The sequence below is a fragment of the Cordyceps fumosorosea genome (assembly GCF_001636725.1).
Source record: "Cordyceps fumosorosea ARSEF 2679 chromosome Unknown scaffold_2, whole genome shotgun sequence".
NCBI classification, from domain to species: Eukaryota; Fungi; Ascomycota; class Sordariomycetes; order Hypocreales; family Cordycipitaceae; genus Cordyceps; species Cordyceps fumosorosea.
In genome coordinates, this window is record NW_017387302.1 from 141508 (window position 1) to 160052 (window position 18545).

At 52.2% G+C, this 18545-nt stretch overlaps 4 protein-coding genes across 4 annotated transcripts; 1 reads left to right on the forward strand and 3 right to left on the reverse strand.

The window, feature by feature from the left end:
• Nucleotides 1-3063: 3063 nt before the first annotated feature.
• ISF_01201 (vacuolar ATP synthase 16 kDa proteolipid subunit 2) lies at nt 3064-3844 on the reverse strand (the record flags this gene model as incomplete). Its single annotated transcript, XM_018844808.1, has 6 exons — nt 3064-3106; nt 3161-3331; nt 3396-3508; nt 3567-3649; nt 3717-3747; nt 3800-3844. 6 exons carry the CDS (start codon nt 3842-3844, stop codon nt 3064-3066), a joined length of 486 nt encoding a protein of 161 aa, XP_018707574.1.
• A 1742-nt stretch (nt 3845-5586) lies between these two features.
• On the forward strand, nt 5587-8523 carry ISF_01202 (hypothetical protein; the record flags this gene model as incomplete). Its single annotated transcript, XM_018844809.1, has 3 exons — nt 5587-7468; nt 7520-7578; nt 8419-8523. 3 exons carry the CDS (start codon nt 5587-5589, stop codon nt 8521-8523), a joined length of 2046 nt encoding a protein of 681 aa, XP_018707575.1.
• A 2236-nt stretch (nt 8524-10759) lies between these two features.
• Nucleotides 10760-11763, reverse strand: ISF_01203 (Pal1 cell morphology; the record flags this gene model as incomplete). Its single annotated transcript, XM_018844810.1, has 2 exons — nt 10760-11526; nt 11580-11763. 2 exons carry the CDS (start codon nt 11761-11763, stop codon nt 10760-10762), a joined length of 951 nt encoding a protein of 316 aa, XP_018707576.1.
• A 3082-nt stretch (nt 11764-14845) lies between these two features.
• ISF_01204 (GTPase-activating protein GYP5) lies at nt 14846-18269 on the reverse strand (the record flags this gene model as incomplete). Its single annotated transcript, XM_018844811.1, has 2 exons — nt 14846-17791; nt 17844-18269. The coding sequence occupies 2 exons, from the start codon at nt 18267-18269 to the stop codon at nt 14846-14848; spliced, it is 3372 nt and encodes a 1123-aa protein (XP_018707577.1).
• Between the last annotated feature and the right edge of the window lie 276 nt (nt 18270-18545).

The following is an 18545-nucleotide window of genomic DNA, read 5'->3' on the forward strand; positions in this document are numbered from 1 at the left end:
TGCCTCTTGCAGCTGCTCTTGTGTATTTTGAAGTTGCTGGAATATCTTGCCACATATGGCGGTGAGATCGTTTCCTTTCTTGGCCAAGTCTTCTGTGTTCAGAATTTCTGGTCGCGTTTCAGCAAGATTGTTCGGTCTGAACGGAGCACTGCGTTTTGTAATTCTTCGTTTTTTCCTCTCCACCGATAGCGGACCGAGAAGCAGTCCAGCTAATGCTGGTCTCCTTAGGTGTGGGAGGCACGCGAATCGGCCTAGGTGATCCCAGTTCATCATATCGCCATCCCTGTCTTCGGGGTCATCCATTCCGTTGGAGTTTTCCCTTCTATGTCTTCGCTGTGTCGTCGTGCGGCCTTCTTCGTCCCCGTCTTCGTCTTCCCCTCCGCCCGAACTTCCGCGTTCCTGGCGCATGAATGTTATGCATTTAGAGACGAGTTCATCCACGTCAATGCCTTGCGAGAGACTGCCCTGTGTGAGTCGTAGCGTCTTCCGGTACGAGAGATCTGTCGTGCTGACGAGTAGTCGCGAGTCAATCGTGGCTTCTGTCGTTTGCCTGACTTGTTTCGTGAGTTCGTTTGCCTTGATTATCGCGTCGTATAGTCCATGTGAGCCGGACTGGAGGTATTCTTCCGAGTTTTCCGTTATATCGCGGAGGAGTTCTCTGAAGCTTTTCTGAACCTTCCGGCGCTCTGCAAGCGGCTGGTCGGGGTCGTATACATCCTCGTCGCAGCTAGCCATGCTCTCTGGTGTTTGGTCGCGGCTCGCTGCATCTGAACCGCCCTCTGCACTGCCATGGTTCCTTTTTCTCTTGGTGCCGGGCGGGGGGTGCTCCGCGTTTCGACGCGTGTTCTGTTGCGCACTTGGGGGGGAGTTGTCGGTTTCCCATTGATTTCGTGAATGCGCATCCATCTTCTCGCCGCGGCTATATGGGGCCGCTCTCGATTCGCTGGCCAGTTGACGGTTGCATGCGTTTCTGATTGTCGATGGTGGTGTGTTACTTTCAGAGGTCCGTTGCCGTTGTGGGCGGGCGGTTGCGGAGACGCGTTAATCAGTCCGTCGCGCTGGTGGTGCTACCCTATACCTGGGGGGCTCCCTCGCATGGGAAGTTTGTATGACTTGCCGGATGCGTAGGTGCTGTAGTGCGCGTTTCTACCTGTTTTGTATCGTCTGGTTTTTTTTTTCTGCGGTTCACGTTTACTTTGCTCGCAGTCGTGGCAAACCTTCCACACCCAGTGGCAGGCTGTCGTGTGCACCAGCATCTACCCCACTACGCCTTTGTATTGGAGAAATGAGCCATCAGTAACCTTATTCAATGCCGCGCAGCAAAGGACAGGTATGCATTAACCACTGCAGACATACTAGGCTCACACATGAACGAAAGAATAACCACGCAGCATCCGTGACGAAGGCGGAAGCGGTTGGTGGTCGTAATTCAGCATGTGATACCCCGTCGCGATAAAAAGACGAACTAACACCAAAGGGAGAACAGACGACAAGGCGCCAGTCTTATGGGCCACTAAAACCGCGACTCAATGCCATGTAAGTGGTCTATCTCTCAGCCACCAGCCATTCATCACGCCACTAGAGGGCTGTTTTCCATGCAACAGATAACCACTACGCCGCCGAGGTCACTCATCACCATGACGCTCTGCGTGGCGGGGTCGCGTGCCCACGCCCAAATCATATCAACATGCAGTTACTAATACAGGTCCACTGCGCCGCATATGAGAGGAGGTCAATATTGTACACAGTCAGAACTTCCCCCGCACATGAAGGAAATGAGCTGTTAACATATAGCTCGCAAGGCACACTCTGCACCTCTACTATCAATAGAACCATACGCAGACCATCACCGGGCAGTGTATGTACACCTTGGCAGCTACCTAGTAGCGAAACAGAGAATAAGGATGCCTGTGGCAAACACTGCACCAAGATACAGCACACAAGACCTAGAAACGGCTTCGATCAGATCGGCGGCCCCATCATATGGTGAGCGAGGAAGATGATCATGAGACAGACCGAGCGAGGGAGTCTTCGCAAACGAGAAGACCGCACAGCGCAGTCGGCTAATCCAACGGATAGTATCCGACACGCCGTCATACCACTCGACCGTCCCAAACGCGGATGCGGCACCACTTTACACGCCTGGAAGACACCCAATCCCCACCCAAAGCAACCTCACCGTAGAAGCAGGGTCGCAGGTTGACCAGCGTCTTAGAGAGTCTGCTCGGCCCGAAACGATCGGTCTCCCACCTATACCGGCACGCCCGCCTACTAGGGTGCCGCCGCATTTCCCGATGTGGTCGGCTGCTGATACGCCAACCACCAGGCACTATCTGAAGGTGGCCGAGCGTCGTGTGGTAGACGGAAGATACCAAACAGCCGGCTCACCAGAGCGCCAAAGAGCAGCAAGACTGACTGAGCAGCGGAACGCAGCCCACAACGAGACTTCTCGGCCGCTCGAGGATCCATACCTGGTGGGCGAGCAGGCTGCCGCCGAAGCCAGGAGGGAACGGCTTGCGAGAGAAGCATCAAGCACAACGCTGCAGCAGGAAGAACGGCAGTGGGACTGGTTAATTGGTCAGTACAAACTATGCCGTCATATCGAGAGGAACAGAAATGCACCTAACGGCCGCGAAAGCCCAGATGAGGGGTTGGGAAGAGCGAGAGCGTAGCTGGACCAGAATACGCGGAGAGGCTGATGCCCTTCAACGAAGACGGCTCTCCCGCCGAATTGGCGAGCGCATCTTACCCATTCATTGACGCCACACCCGTGGTGTTCGTCCAGTGCACGCAGGGGTTCCATAGGCATGACTGGGACATCCCGGGCGGACAACAGCGATCAGTATTCGAAGTTAATGTACATCATGACTTGGTATTCTACCACCTCGAGACAGTTATACACAAGTCCGAGGAATATCGACTTCGCAGCCGTCCTATGCTAAGCCTCCCCAAACGTCACCCAAATCGTACAGTATAGTCGGTCACAACACAACCCCTGACACGGCGCAGAAAACTGCAACTCGCACAGTAGCCTGCTGCCAGCGGCGACAATTGAGCCGTGTTTTAGCCCTTGCTTTGAGTGTTGAGAAGCAGCGCCACGATGAGTCTATCAATCTAGTCAGTAATCGTGCAACGGAATTCAAGGGTAGACATCAAATACCCATAGAGTCCAAGAACCTCTCCGAAGATCAAAATCAGTACCATGCCAACGAATACCCTCGACTGCTCCATATATGCTCGAACGCCGGCTTCACCTACGACTCCGATGCAATATCCCGCAGCTAGACCTGTCATTCCTACAGCGATACCGCAACCAAGATGTAGGAATCCGCTACTAAGTGTTAGCGGTGATTGTAAGTTGCATTTGTGCATCACGATGCATGATTCACACTTACGCAAACAGGCTGTAGCTTCCCACGGATGGCGGTGTTAAGTCTTCTGCGATCAGGACCGATATGACTAAAGAGTAGACAGCTATAATGCCTGACATAACGACGGGAATTAGGCACTGCGAGAGTTAGAGCGTTGAGTCCGGGAAGAAAGAATAGTGCGAGCCAGAAATCTACCTTCATAATCAGGTCAGGTCGGAAGGTGCCCACTCCCGCAATACCGATACCGGATTTTGCGGTCCCATATGCAGCACCGATAGCTGTAGAAGATCAGTCAAAATTTCTCAGTTGATATTGTATAATCGGGGTTGGAAGGATCGGTCGTACATCCGAAAACCATTGCTGCAGCGATGCCACCCTAGTCAATGTGTTAGAGGTGTTTGGCCACAGGGCTTCTTCCGGATTCTCACCATGCCAATGAAGGGCGCAAACTTTGGAGCAACCTCTGAATCCATATTGAGTGTGAATATGCCGGACGCTGCGTGTGAGTGTTGCCTGTTGGATGATGCACGTCACTCTGAACACAGGAGCTAGGCGTCTAGGCAGGGTGTAGGTAGGTGGCTGCCATGATTGGCGCCTGCTTAGCTACACCAGCCAGCTGTGTCCCATTTATGCACGTGACTCATAGTCCGAGAATCTCAGAGGTAAAGCAGCAATGCGCTTATTACTTTGTTAATTTGGAGGCCAGAGTATGGTTCGATCAGTGACCCAAAAGAAAGAATCATTTTTTATAGATTTTGGTATAGTCTATCTCGGTTCATGCATCACTCAAAGTGTCCTTTCGCGTCCGGTTTTGGCCCTGAGCTTACCAGCCACCGTGCGCCACAGCGGTGCTGTGGCGCGGTTTAATCACTAGGTACAACGCGAAGATGGTCTAAGCCACATACAAAGACAATTGACAGCTCGCAACCAATCCCTCACGGCGTCGGCGAGGCCTAAGGCGCGACCTGATCGAGACATACTGCAAAAGTACGACGCGGGTGGGAGAGACAACTGTCCAGGGACAAACCGTTTCACTCCGGGCCTACACATCGATACTGCTGTCTTAACCTCTCTTCATCTTGCGGCTGCCCCCTCTTAACCGCCGCACCTACCAACACAGACCTGGGTTGAGAAGCGTCTACAGCTGACCTGACACGACGAAAGCCAAATCCAGCGCGAACCTTCTGGACTACAAATTACACGACCACCGCGTATCTGTTCCCATCGGAGTTTGGCCTTGGTGGTGAGATTGTCTAGTAGATTCGCCTGCCTCTCTATCTCGGTCGCGCCCAAACCACCCCCAAGGTACTGTCACCACCTCTTTGTGCACAAAACCTATCTCACCAACAAGTGACTGAACTCTGACATATCTATAGCTATGGCGGACTACCCTTACGATTCGCGACCCCCACCACGGCCACGAGGCTACCCAGACAACAACTCACAGCGCGATGCTGCCTTCTCTAATATATTTGGCGCCGCGCCACCGCCAGGAAGGTCGCAAACCATGACCTCATCCACAGCACCTCCGATGATGGATCAAGGAAGAGGTCCGCCGAACGCTCCCCGGCACCCTCCTCAGCAGCGGCATCTCCAAGGCTACTATGGTGAGCACGAGTACCCAGCCTCCGCTGGCAGCCGGATCTCCGAAGGTAATATGCCTGCTGGCTATTACCAAGGCCAACGATCTATCTCTGGCGGGCAGTATCCACCAAATCAGTTCATGCCGCAGGAACGACGCCAGTATCCAAATCCGGGAGGCCCGATACCTCCCAGGATGGAGTCTCGAGGTGGCGGACCACCCCAGGCGGCAGGCGGCAGGCACCCTGGGCATAGAACGTATCAGATACCGCACAGAGCTGCCTTGAACACCGACTCTTATCGGTCTCAATCCTTGGCTTCCACCTCTCGACCTCAAATTTACCCACAGTCACAACATCCTTATCAACAGTCGCCTGCAAACCAATCTCGCCAGGCCCCCTATTCGCAACCGCATTCTGCAAGGACCACTGCCCAGGGCCGTATTGTCCCTGAAAGGCACGAGGATCGATCCATGTCAATGACCGGCCCATACAACATGCAAGATAGAGATGCCCATCAGACGATGAGCGGGCGCATCATTCCCAACCGACGAACGCCGTCAGACATACAGACCGCGAACGGATATATGCCACATGGTGGATCGTATGCACATGCGCAAGGCAGAACTACGAGCATGGCTTCATCGACAAGCACCTACGAGCATGCTCGAACTATGTCTATGGCATCTAGTATTGCGCCTACTGTTGTTCCTTCCGACTCTGATTCAGCGACACTTGTGCAACGCCCATCTCGCAGCAAATCTATCGAGAGCGAGCGCCCACAAACGGCAACAAAAATTCGCCCCCCGCTTGTTTATCCTGCGTTACTCTCCCGAGTCGCCGAGTGTTTTAGACAAAAGATCTACGTCGGAGACCGCACCAAGAACGAACTGACGTACAAAAATGCCTTTAGCGGCTCTGAGGCTGTCGATGTGTTGTCTTACATTATCAGAACGACGGATAGAAATCTTGCACTTCTTCTTGGTCGTGCGTTGGATGCACAAAAATTCTTCCATGATGTTACCTACGAGCATCGCCTGCGAGACTCCCAGTCCGAGATGTATCAGTTCAAAGAAACCTTGGTGGACGAGCCCGAAGAAAAATCATCCGTTAATGGTGTCTTCGTCTTACTTTCCGAATGCTACTCGCCTACTTGTACACGAGAGCAACTTTGTTATTCGATTGCGTGTCCTCGCAGATTGGAACAGGTGTCACGCTTGAATCTCAAAATCAACCCTGGACTTCGAAAAGATGACGCTACAAACCTGCACGATGATGAGGCAGACCAGACTGATGAGCAAAAACTCTGGATCAACTCAGTACCGAAAGAAATAGCGGATGCTGTTGGCGAGCGAGAAAAGAAGAGGCAAGAAGTCATCTCTGAGATCTGCTACACAGAAAGAGACTTCGTCAAGGATCTTGAGTATTTGCGCGACTTCTGGATTCTCCCTCTGAGGTCAAAGCAGTCGCCAATACCCCCACAACGTCGCGAGAAGGTCGTCAAAACAATTTTCAGCAACATCATCGACCACCCCAGCATACATACTGTCAGCTCAAGATTCGCATCATCTCTCACCAACCGTCAACAGAAGGATCCGATTGTTCATAACATCGGTGATGTTTTCCTGGAATTTGTACCCCAGTTTGAGCCCTTCATCTGGTACGGATCCAAGCAGCTTGAGGGCAAATTCGGGTTTGAAAACGAGCGGTCAATAAATCAGCAGTTCTCCGGTTTTGTCGATGAAATTGAGAGAAAGAGGGAATCCCGCAAACTCGAACTCAACGGGTATTTGACCAAGCCAACCACTCGATTGGCTCGGTACCCCCTCCTGCTTGAAAATGTCCTCAAATATACAGAGGATGACAATCCCGATAAAGCTGACATACCCAAAGTGCTCACCATGATCAGAGATCTCCTTGGCCGCGTGAATGCAGAATCTGGCAAGGCTGAGAATCGTTTCAATCTGAGACGCTTGCACGAGCAGCTACGTTTTAAACCAAACGAAAAGGTTGACCTTCGACTGACTGAAGAAGGACGTGAACTCGTCTTCAAGAGTCAATTCAAGAAGTCACCGACAGACCCAGCTGAGATTACAGCATTCCTGTTTGATCATGCCGTTTTGCTGGTTCGTATCAAGCAAAAGGGGAAGATAGAAGACATCACTGCGTACCGGCGACCGATACCTCTGGAGCTCCTTGCGATTCGAGAGATGGACGAAGTGATACCTTTGCAGGGCTCGATAAAACGATCGTCCTCAAGTCTTATTCCGTCAATCCGAACAACCGCGTCAGATACCAAGAAGGGCGAAGGCTGGCCCATCACATTTCGACATTTAGGGAAAGCGGGCTACGAACAGACTCTCTATGCCTCTAATCAAGCAGCAAGAAAGAAATGGCTAGAGTTTATCGACAATGCCCAGCAGCGCCTTCGCGCTCGCGCCGATTTCTTCAACACGACTCCAATTTCGAGCAATTTTTTTGGAGGCACCAACCAGGTGAACTGTGTTACGCCGTTTGGTAAGAGAAGCCTGATTAGCGGTGGAGAGAATATGTATTAACCGGTTACAGACGGCGGGAGGAAATTACTCTACGGCACTGATAGCGGTATCTATGTCTCCGATCGCAAAGTAAAGGAGCAACTGCCGAGACGGGTTCTTGAGACGCCGAACGTCACGCAAATCGATATATTGGAGGAATATCAGTTACTCCTTGTTCTGTCAAACAAGACGTTACAGTCATACGCCTTGTCAGCTCTGAACCCCGACGAACCAGCTTTGGCTAAGAGACCGAAGAAGATACAGAACCACTGCAGCTTCTTCAAGACTGGAATCTGCTTAGGCAGGCACCTTGTTTGCTGCGTTAAGTCCACCACACTATCGACCACCATCAAAGTTTTCGAACCTAATGACGCGATGACGAAGGGAAAGAAACAAAAGGGACTTGGTAAGTTTATCAGTAGTGGTCATGATGAACTTAGACCATTCAAGGAGTTTTACATCCCCACGGAATCCACATCAGTCCATTTTCTCAAGTCGGTTCTTTGTGTGGCGTGTGCGAGAGGATTCGAAGTCGTGTCCTTGCAAACTCTTGAGACGCAATCTCTTCTTGATCAAGCCGACACTTCCCTTGATTTCGTCGCTAGGAGGGAGGGAGTGCGGCCTATTCACATTGAGCGGTTGAATGGCGAGTTCTTGCTCAACTACTCGGAATTCTCGTTCTTCGTCAATCGCAATGGCTGGAGAGCTCGGCCAGAGTGGCGAATTGACTGGGAAGGCGCACCACAGAGCTTCGCATTGAGCTATCCATTTATTCTCGCTTTCGAGCCTAATTTCATCGAACTGCGCAACATTGAAAATGGCACCGTCCATATTGTGCCGCACAAGAGTATAAGGATGCTGCACAGCAGTACTCATGAGGTATTCCAACAGCCCCCACCGCCCATGCAATGCTAAACTAACCATCACCAGATTTTGTATGCATACGAGGATGAAAAGGGCGAAGACGTCGTGGAGGCAATTGACTTTTGGAAGAACAATAGACGCTCGGATGTTCCTGGCTCGTCTTCGCCCTGATTGTATGGGAGCTTGTTTCATATCCCAGCAAACGAGCTGCAATAGGATTTGCTGTTCAACTCCTTTTTTTTAGAAGCGAAAATGAGCGAAGTGTTTTTTTTTGTGCATTTGATTGTTAATGGGATTCTACGTCCTCGGCGGCAGATAGTTTTCCTCCGGATGTCTTTTTTATACTTCGGTCAACATCATATCAAGTGTAGAGAAGGCGTCGCAAGATATGTAACTTTGATCCAAAAATTCCCTTTTCAATCATGCCGACTGTGTTTGAGCTATAGTTGAACTCTATACAATAAAGACAGATCATGAGCTATTGAGAAAGTTGTGGGAACTTGCAACTCATGAGCATTGATTTGGATTGACACAACTGGTAACTGTCAACTTCTGCAAATACTAGCCTACCACGTGGTTCTGGTGTCAAGTCTCACAACCATTTACAATTTGCAGGTTAGACACTTTGAAAACGGCCCATCGCTGCTCGTGATGTCTGTGAAAATGGGCCGTTTGGAGTCCTAGATCGTCTTGCAGAACTTCTACCAACGTAGGAGAGTGGCCCTGACGGCCCTTCTTTGTTGAGATGAAGGATTTCTCAGGTAAGAATGTTTTACTTGTTTGATTTTTCTCAAGATCAGTACAGAGAAGATGTAAATCAAGAAACTGGTTGAAAACGAGACCGAAACTTGGTCGGGAAGGGCGTAGGGTACGCACCGAGGCGAATATCGAATGCGGCATATGTTCGGGGCTCCTGTGATTCGAAATCAAGCTGCTGAGGTCTAAAGTTGATTCTTTATACCTGCTACTAGTCTCTTCTGTGGTAGAATTGACTAGGAGTAACAGAGGACTCGTGATCGAAGAATGAGCCAGCCTACGTAATTGCCCTCTCAAGACTGCCAGTGATCTATGAGCCTCCGTCTTCTCTCTCGAGGCAAAGAGAGAGCTAAGCAGGGCCGAGAAATGCGTCACGACAATGACTTCTGGAATGCATCTGGCTGACGAGCGCGAATTATGAGCTTCATGCGCTGACGCGCTTGATTGCTGGCACGGGGTGGCGTGAACTTGTCCAACGGATTGTGACGTGTCTTCACCCTCGCTTTCCGAGATGGGGATGGGCATTCCCTCCGGTCTCTCAAGAGTAGTAGAAGGAGACGCAAGTGCGGTGAGGGGTTGTGGAAACTCGTATAGCGTTTGCCTTATGCCGTCTATGTCAAAGACGACTGAAAGCAACACGCTATCCAGCACAGCCCGGCATTTCTCTTGAGTTTGGACTGGGTTCAATCGGTGTTTTGACAACTCAGATTTTGAAATCTCCACGATCAATTTTGATATCGATGCCAGCGGCTTTGGCGTTATAACCAATGCGCAATTCACTGAGCCTTCTAGGATTGCCCGTATCATACTTTGCAACCCCATCTGAGCGCTTCAGCATCCGTCCTGGAAGGTCCGGGGGAAGGCAACGTACCAGTAGACCAAAACCATCTGCGTCGTCGGCGCTGATGCCTACAATGGAGCCTCTCTGCAGTCCGCCAAAAAGGATCGTGCTGTCCAGGTCCGTACACCCATACTTGACTGGCTGCAACCTGCCAAGACGATTATGCAGGCTTGCTTCTGTTTCGGCGAGCATTGGCGCGCAAACGGGAATAGGCTCGCGATACGAGTCATTTGCAGGCGGTGTCGAAGCATCAAAGGGATTCATCTCCGCCAGGCTAGATGTAGCTGATAAACAACGTCCTGCACGCCTTGTCGTGTACAGTAAAACGGTGGAACAACCTACTTGCTGGTAGCTTATCGGGCCTAATTGTGTCAATAGGTCCGTGGCCCTCTGGTGATGTGGTCCAAACTAGCCCCACCTACATCAAGGCGTGTTACGGTAACATGGTCCGTCGTACATATTCAACACCAACAGCAACTTGATGGATTGTCAATTGAGTCATTAGAACTACTTCTGCATTTGCAGATAGGAATATCGATGTTACTACCGGCCCACCCGTCGTTGTGACGATCACCGACCAAAGCCAGCCTCCTCAGCTGCTGTGTTGTTGTCGGAATAACCATTTTTGGCGTCTCACACGTTTCCGCGAACAGAACCGGTCCGCAGCAGACTCGTACCAGTCTCCTGCCACAACTCAGTGGTGGTAAAACTGATGTGCCTGCTGCGAACACCGCCACACTTCGGCTATCATGGCATAGTCAATGGTGTCCTTTGCTCGTCCGCTGTTCAGTCGTTGGCACCTTTGCAGGTTCAGCCCTGGTTCGCTGAAGTGTTGTTGACACTGTCTACATTCCTGGGCTTTCTACCACCCTTCAAGCTCTTCATTCTTCCCAGAAGGCTGCTTTGCTTTGCAGGAGCCTCCTCTGCTGGGCTGGTAGCATCTGTCGTGGCTCGCCTTTCAAGCGTCGCACCAGAACCACGCCTTGGGACCTGCGGCGGACTGACAGGCGAAAGTGTGCCGTCTCGACGTTGTACCGTTATGCTATCCTCGCCCTTTCCGAATTCGGCGAAGTAGCTTTGATTGGGCTCAGAGCCGTCAGCAGGTCGAGACGGCATTGTGTCAGGTGAATATTGTCCGGTGCCGTGGTATTCACGGGGACCTTTGTTCATATGACGGATGCGGTGCGCCAAAGATTTCTTTCGCTGTATACCCACCGTCATTGCCTCCTGCGCCTCCTCGGCCCGATGTCGAGCAATAGCCGCCCGAGCGGCCGGGGTTCCTTCCAAGAAAGTCGAGGTGCCGAGTCCATGGCTTTCGTTACCATGAATCACCTCACCACGAGATACAGGATTGAATATGGCGGCATCCTTGGCTCGAGCGCCAGCAGCATAGTCTCTGAATGCCTCGTCGGTTTGCCCCATGAACGTTGAATGGTCTGGTTGTTGATTCAGCGGCCCAGAACCGCCAAGAGAGTTGTTGAGGGAGTCTTTTGGAAATGCTTGCATCGGGGCGCGGCGGCTACTTTGTCGATTGCGGTGCGGGTTCAGAGCATCGAAAGGGCCATCGTGGTGGAACACTTCCAGCTTGTTAGTATCATGTATCCGGCCCGACAGTCGCGAGAGTACTTACGTCCAGTTCCGTAGATGCTTGTCGCATCGAGCTGGTCAATTATGTCGATTCGGCGGCTCGGTCTGCCGGACCGGCCTTTATCCTTTCCATCGCGGCCCTCACGCCGCAGCCTGTCCTTTCCGCGCCGCTTTTCTTCAATCATCTTCCGCTCTTCCTCCGTGATGGGCTTTATATCGAAATCCATCACCGAAGACTCAGAGTTGCGTCGCGGACGGCGCTGGGGCTTTCTTTGAGGAGATTTTGACGACCCAGGCTGCAAGCCTTGGGCCTGCCTCTTTGCTCTGAGAGCCTCTTCTTGGGATTTTGTTGGCCGATGTTTCTGCATATTGAGCAGAGGCTGAGGTCCAGGCTTCTCGCCTGGACGGGGAGGCGGTGCGCGTCGTTCCATTGGTCGCCTCGCGTTGGGTAGAGATGATGGCTGAAAATCTACAGGCTTGCTATCGTCTAGAGTCAATGAATTCTGCACGATACTCGTTGTCAGTAGCGTTCATCACAGCTAAGCGGCACGACTCTGGAAGGAGGCACCAGACGGCCTGGGGCTGCAAGCAGGTGCTATGCGCGAGCTGCGGGCTGCCAAGGACGGTCTGTTGCCGCACATACAAATATATCCTCCGCTGACAAACTCTGAGAGTCGGAATGGGTAGATGCTACGCCCGGTGAGCGTACAGCAGGAGGTTGATCGAGGAACGGATTGCGCGAAAGCGGTCGGTGAGGCGCAGGGTCATCAAACGGAGAATTTGACACGCCGGTCGCGACGTTTGACGGAGAGGCGGCACGGTTTCGGAATGGATTGTTGGAGAGGAGATTTGCAGACAAGTGAGTTCTCTTGACTCCCTGATGTCCTATCGAAGGAGATTAGAGATGTATTTCGAAACGAGACAACCCGCTTCGAAACATGTGTCTGCGACCGCGGGGTCCCGGCAGCGGACCTGTTGAGGAAGTGCCTGCACTCTTACCTGGCGGCTCAGAAGAGCCAGCGGTTGACATTGTGGTGTTCTGTTGCAGCAGGATGCTGCTGGCGTATGGTTGAGAGAAGTTCACAAAATACCGAGATATCACGGTCGATGAGGTTGCGTGTCTGATTGAGTGTCTGGTTGCGTGTCTGGGTGAGGGTGTTGAAAGGACTTGGCCTCTGGCGCCGTGGGGTGACAAGCCCCTGGCACAAAAAGGGGCTGCCAGGGGGCTGTTTGTCCCGCTTTAGCACCCGCGTTCAGTTGGATAAACTAACTTTTTATTGACGATCCACCACGAGGAGCGGCCGCATTATTACCTAGTAGGCACCTTGGTTATTTTTAACGGATTCATGAGACTAATAAATGTGTGCGGACGCAACCTCAGGGCGTTGGTTGCAACTGTAGAACCGGACCCGGGACCATATCCATCATTCCAAGGTGCCTCTCTATCGACCAGTACAAACAACATGGTGACAAAAGCGGTATTGCAATCTACAGACAACTACCAGTGCAGTGCAGCTTTACGTAATAGGATCACCACTCACGGATGACTTGAATGTGCAGAGTGTGTGGGCAGACTCTTAAGAACGGGTTAATCCTGTCGCAACAGTGACCATCCTGCTACTGTTGTTGGCAGAGGACTCTTGAGATGTTGCGGACGAGCTCGCCCTGGGCATGGCTACCGTACAAGTCTATTTTAGCTCTTTGTGTTAAAACTAAAACAGTGACCTGCCAAAACATTCTAGAACCCTGCCAAAAAAAAGAAACGTATATATTAAACTTGGGCCGCGAAGCCGAAAAGAAAAAGAACTAAAAAACACGAAGCAGGAGCGGCCAAAGTTCAGTAAATTCTACTGCAATAAATAAAGTAATGGGCCGAGATGAGACTTTTTATTATTATAGACTCGTAGCAACCATTAAAAAGTGTAGAGCACATTTTGTTCTCTTTTCTTTTTAGCTCTATTGTTTAGTACGGTAGGCTCAGCTGCCGAGCCAAAAAAAAAAAAAAAAAAAAAAAAAGTGTTCGCGCTACCGATAAGGGTAATTAGGCCAAAGAAAAAGAACTACGTTAATCCAGAGTAAAGTTTCCTCCTCAAGAACTAATTGAATCCAGCCGAATAGTAGCACCTTCTTCGAACACTGCAGGTGTAGAGGGAGCCTTCGGAAATAAAATAAGGACACAAAATAATAGCCAAACTCAACTAGAATGCTGCTGTTGTTATAGAGGCTCCTCAATTAGCTTCGTTAAAGTTTCTCTCGCGACTTAATATTCCGAGTAGATTATAGACATAGACAGACAGACATACAATACTTTCTTTTCTATACTAAAAATCAAGCTGCCTACGATTATGACTCCTCACCGGTGAAGCTCTTTGCTGTGAATAGTCAGTCCAGCTCCGTGTCGTATGGTCACCACAGCAAAGATTTCTATCGGCGAGGAGTCATAATCGTAGGCAGCCCCCTTAGGAAATCGCGTGCTATATCTTACGATGACCACTATAGATACGTGGATGCCTATTCATCTTCCTTGGCAACATTGACCGTGTTCTTGTACAAACCAATACACCTACAGTATGGCGGATACTGCAGCTTCGGTAGCAGACAACGCTGATGCTGGAGAACAGCCCTCAGAGAACCAGCAGATCCAACGTTTCATTCCGGCAGACTATCTTATGATCTCATGTGGTTGTGTGCCAGTTGATCCTGCAACGCGGAAGATTGCAATTATCTATGACCACAACTCGGGCTACACGCAGTTACCCAAGGGCCGCAAGAACATTCACGAGGATCTCCACGTTGCCGCCATTCGCGAGACCTGCGAAGAGACAGGATTGGACTTCTCTCCACTGCCATTAAAGGTTGCTACAAGAGCGACACCAACACCGGATATGATGTTGGGGGACAGCACACTCACTGTTACACCTAATGGATTAACAGCGGGGTTCGTCAACTGTGAGCCGTCCTCCGTCTGCGTCTACCGATGTCGGGACACGCACTCGTTCAAGATAATATTCTGGTTCGCGGCAAAGGGTGATTCCGCGACCAAGCCAGATGACAACACGAGGGAAGCCTGGGAACAAGGGTTTGAACTCGAATGGGTTGATGCCAGAGATGCCGCAGCACGAATGAGCGCCGAGGCTGATGGGAAAGTGATAGAAAAAGTTCTGGCAGATATGTGCAACACGGGCTACGACATATAAACGTGGCCACAGGCCCCAGTCGTTGGGGTTGATGTAACTTTCTGAGCAGCTTCGCAATGGATAAAAAACTATAAACCCGACACCTTCCTCGTCTTACGATGCCTCCTCTGCCTTAAGTGTCAAATTCCACCACGCCCACGCCCACGCCCACGCCGTCATGTGCTGCAGATTTGGTAACAGATCCATCTTCTGCTCCCATGTCTACTAACTGCCCCCCGTTTTCTTTCATCGAGGCACCAGCGGAAGCGTCCGCACCCTCCAGCAAATCCCGGTCGGAGCTTCGGACAGAGCGGCGCTCGATGTCTGCACTCTGAGATACCACCTCCGCACGTAGAGCCATGTCATCATCATCATCGTCATCATCAGAAGCGCGTTGGCCAGGAGCCGCATTCCTTTCCAGCTCTCTCTGCGCCTCTTCCATACGCCGTCGCACCTCCGTGGCGACTCGCATGCCGTCGGTCACTATGTTGTCCAATACACCACGAAGTCCCCGTCCCGCCCCGGGTGGGCCGATCTGTGGCGATACTTGATGCCTTGTGCCAAAGCCCAAACTGGAGAAAGTTGTGAGAGAGCCAGTTGGAGGGAGAGTGTCTGAAACTCCTTCCACGATGTGAAATGACAAGGGGAATGAAGACTCGAAGAATTGCTCTAAGAGCTCATCTGCCAACACTACCATCCGAAACGTAGGCAGGGTAATGTGAAGTGGGTGAGCGGGATCCAAGGCCGCATTGGCGGCTTCTGCCTTTGCCTTGCTGTTATCGCGGCTCAAAGAGCCCTTCCCCTCGGCTTTGGAGGCGGTATTGTCGACGGCTGCAAGGCCAAGTAGGTCGTTCTCCGCGTGTGCAGCTGGCCCGGGATTGTCTTCATCATCATTGACGTCGTCGTCATCGTCACCCACAGAAAACGCGTCTTCGCCCTTGGATCCTTGGCCGTGGTCACCGTCGACCGTGATTAGATCCTCATTTTCGTCTTCCTTCGTCGGACAGTCTGGATCTGCATATTCAAAACAACGACGAATGAAGGCGCTGACGCTCCCAAGGAATTTCTCGTTCGCTGACGCACTGGCTGCCTGGCTGCCAGAGGGCTCGTTAGTGCCATCGGTGCTGCCCAGGGCTGACGGATTCAAAGAGCCCTCCAAACCGCGTCGCGATAGGAACAAGAGCGCTTCTGAGATGCGCAAGATGCCTTCTCGGTCAACCTTACCATCTCCATCGTCGTCGTAGAGCTCAAAGAAGTACGTGATGGTGCCCATGATATCTTTCTTGCCTTTGATGCCTGCCAGACCAGACACAACATTTTGCAAGGTGAGCGCCTGGTTACGATCAACATCCCATTTCTGAAAGAGGCGCTGCAAGAACTCATGCTCGGCCGGCTCTGGTCCAAATCCCCAAGGAGAGCGCGAGAGGCCGCGGCCGCCGTTGACTCTGCCATGTCGTTCGGTCTCCGCCCCGGTGCCCCTCCTAGACTGGCCGGGCGAGTCAGACACTGCCCACCGGGACATGCTGGCGAGGAACTCGCGGAAGGCGTCGTAGTCCATTAAGCTGGTGCTTGGCCCTAGCCCCACGCGACCTTTTTCCACCTGATCCGGGGCACCAGCGGCGAAGATCTCGGATGCTCGCATCCGACTGGCTTTGGCACGACGCTGCGCCTCCTCTTGTATCATACGATCTCGCTGCTGGCGCTCGTAGAGCACATTGTAGAACCTGTCATATAGAGAGGCTAGCTCATTGTTGGAGAGAAGCTTGCTGTCTGGGCCAAGATTGCGGATAGCCGTTCTCTTAGCGAAGTTTTCAATATTGTTGAGGACCGCATCCTTCTTCTGCAGACGCAGCTCTGTGATGCTACTGTGGGTGATGCCCGAGAACTCCTTGAAGGCGACAACCATGAGTTCCTGGAACCGCGTGACAGCGCGAAGCTTGGGATTCTCGGACTTGGGGTGGGCAGATTGGTCCAGCCGCGCAAAGTACGTCTTCAGAACCGATATGAAGGCACCATCGTCTGCGGCATCAAGCAGCTCCTCCCCGTTGATGCGTAGGATGGCCAGACCAACCTGAAATAGCACCTTCGGACCCTCCACGAAGAAGACGTCCAAGACACGAAAAGCGAATACAAGCGGCATGGAGTTGATGTACAAGGAAAGGAACCATGGCAGCGAAACCACAGACAGCTGGACGTCGCTCTTGACAAGATGTTCCCAGAGGACAGGCATGGTGCGCTCCACGAGAGACTCAAAGACCTTCTGATCTAGGAGGGTGCCGTACATGGTGGTGGAGTAGTATCCCGGTACTAGCCGGTCGCAGAGAGCAGAGAGCAGGAAGAAGGCCTGGGATTCGGACATGTATATGAGGAGAGCGGCCACGACAATATTCATCGCCTGGCAGTAGCCGACATCCGTGTTAACCCAGCTGTAGGCCGTCAATACGCGGCGGAGACGCCCGATGCCGTCTTCACTCTGAAAACCAGGGTATTCGGGTAAGCTCCTGTTGAGATCCTTTTCGATCTCATCGATCGCAAGCGACTCCTGGCCCTCGAACTTAGCTAGCGTATCGGCGTACAAAGTCGGGGACTCCAAGCGCAGGTACAGCGAACCGGAGGTCAGCTCCCACATCTCGCCTCGCAGCCGGTTTGGTAAGCCGACCCGAATAAGCTTGTGGAAGGTAGGCTGCCGAATGAGCGTGGCGGCACGGCCGTTGTCGCGAAGGTACTCTGCCCAAAGTCGCATCTTCGCCCGATCCCTCAATTTCTTCGGGTCGCCAGGGTAGCGAAACGTGAGACCGAGTCCTGCGTCCGGAGGGGTACTATCTCTCTTTTCTTCCGGCCGCAAGAGGTATTCCGAGTAGCATTCGGCGATGACCCTACGCAGTTTTCCCACGTTGCCCACCCCGGCTCGTAAGCCCTTCTTCAGGCCGTCGCAGAACCTCTCGCACGCCTGTCTAGAGCCCGCGAGGTGAATGGTTATTCGCTGTTCTTTGGTTTCTCTGCTATCTTTCGTCCCGGTGTCCTTGTCTTTCTGGTTCTCCGCGAGGAGGCCGTTCCAGGTCGTGATGGCCAGTGCAAACTACATAGGCGCTGTTAGCAACTACCTTATGAGCCCCGAGCCTCTCCAGTACCTGAAAATTTTGGCTGTTGAGCCTTTCTACACGCCTGATGGCGCATAGAGGGAAAGTAAAACCATTCCCACTGGGCCCGCCGCCGTGCGTCTGGCCTGTGAAGGCAGCTGAAGTGCTCGTGCTCGCCGACTGCAGGAAACTTGTGGGTGTCGTCGAGAAGCAGATAAAAGCTTCGGAAAGGTGCAGTTTTCCCGCATAGTGCCAGCCTCGATCGTATTCTCTCTCGCCCCCTGTTCCATTCAATGGTGGGATGGTCAGTTCGGCGGTGATCTCGTAGAGGGGGTTCTGGGAGGCTGGGAGACGGAACTGGCTCTGGAAGAGCGACGCCTTGGAGGGATTTCGATCGGAGCTGGAGAGGTTAAGTCCTTGCGTGGGGTCAATGAGCTGCTGTGCCTTCTGCACTATATTGGTCAAGTTGGAGAACATGATTTCTGCCTTTTCACCAGACGCGCATGGCGACGAACGGAGCCGTTGTCGTTTCAACCCTCGCCACTGCGGAAGAGCCCACCAAATCGTGTGTAGGTGAGTGCAGATGATGGAAGCGCGATCCGTGAAATGGCAAGCGAGGCCCGATGTACTGGGAGATCCTAAACGACGCCGGGGCTGCTCCGGCTTTGGGCGTGATGTGATGCTCTCTTCGCTTGTGTGGCTGCGAGTGGTACCTATGTCATCGCCTGCACTCGAGTCGGTGGAGCTCCCTTC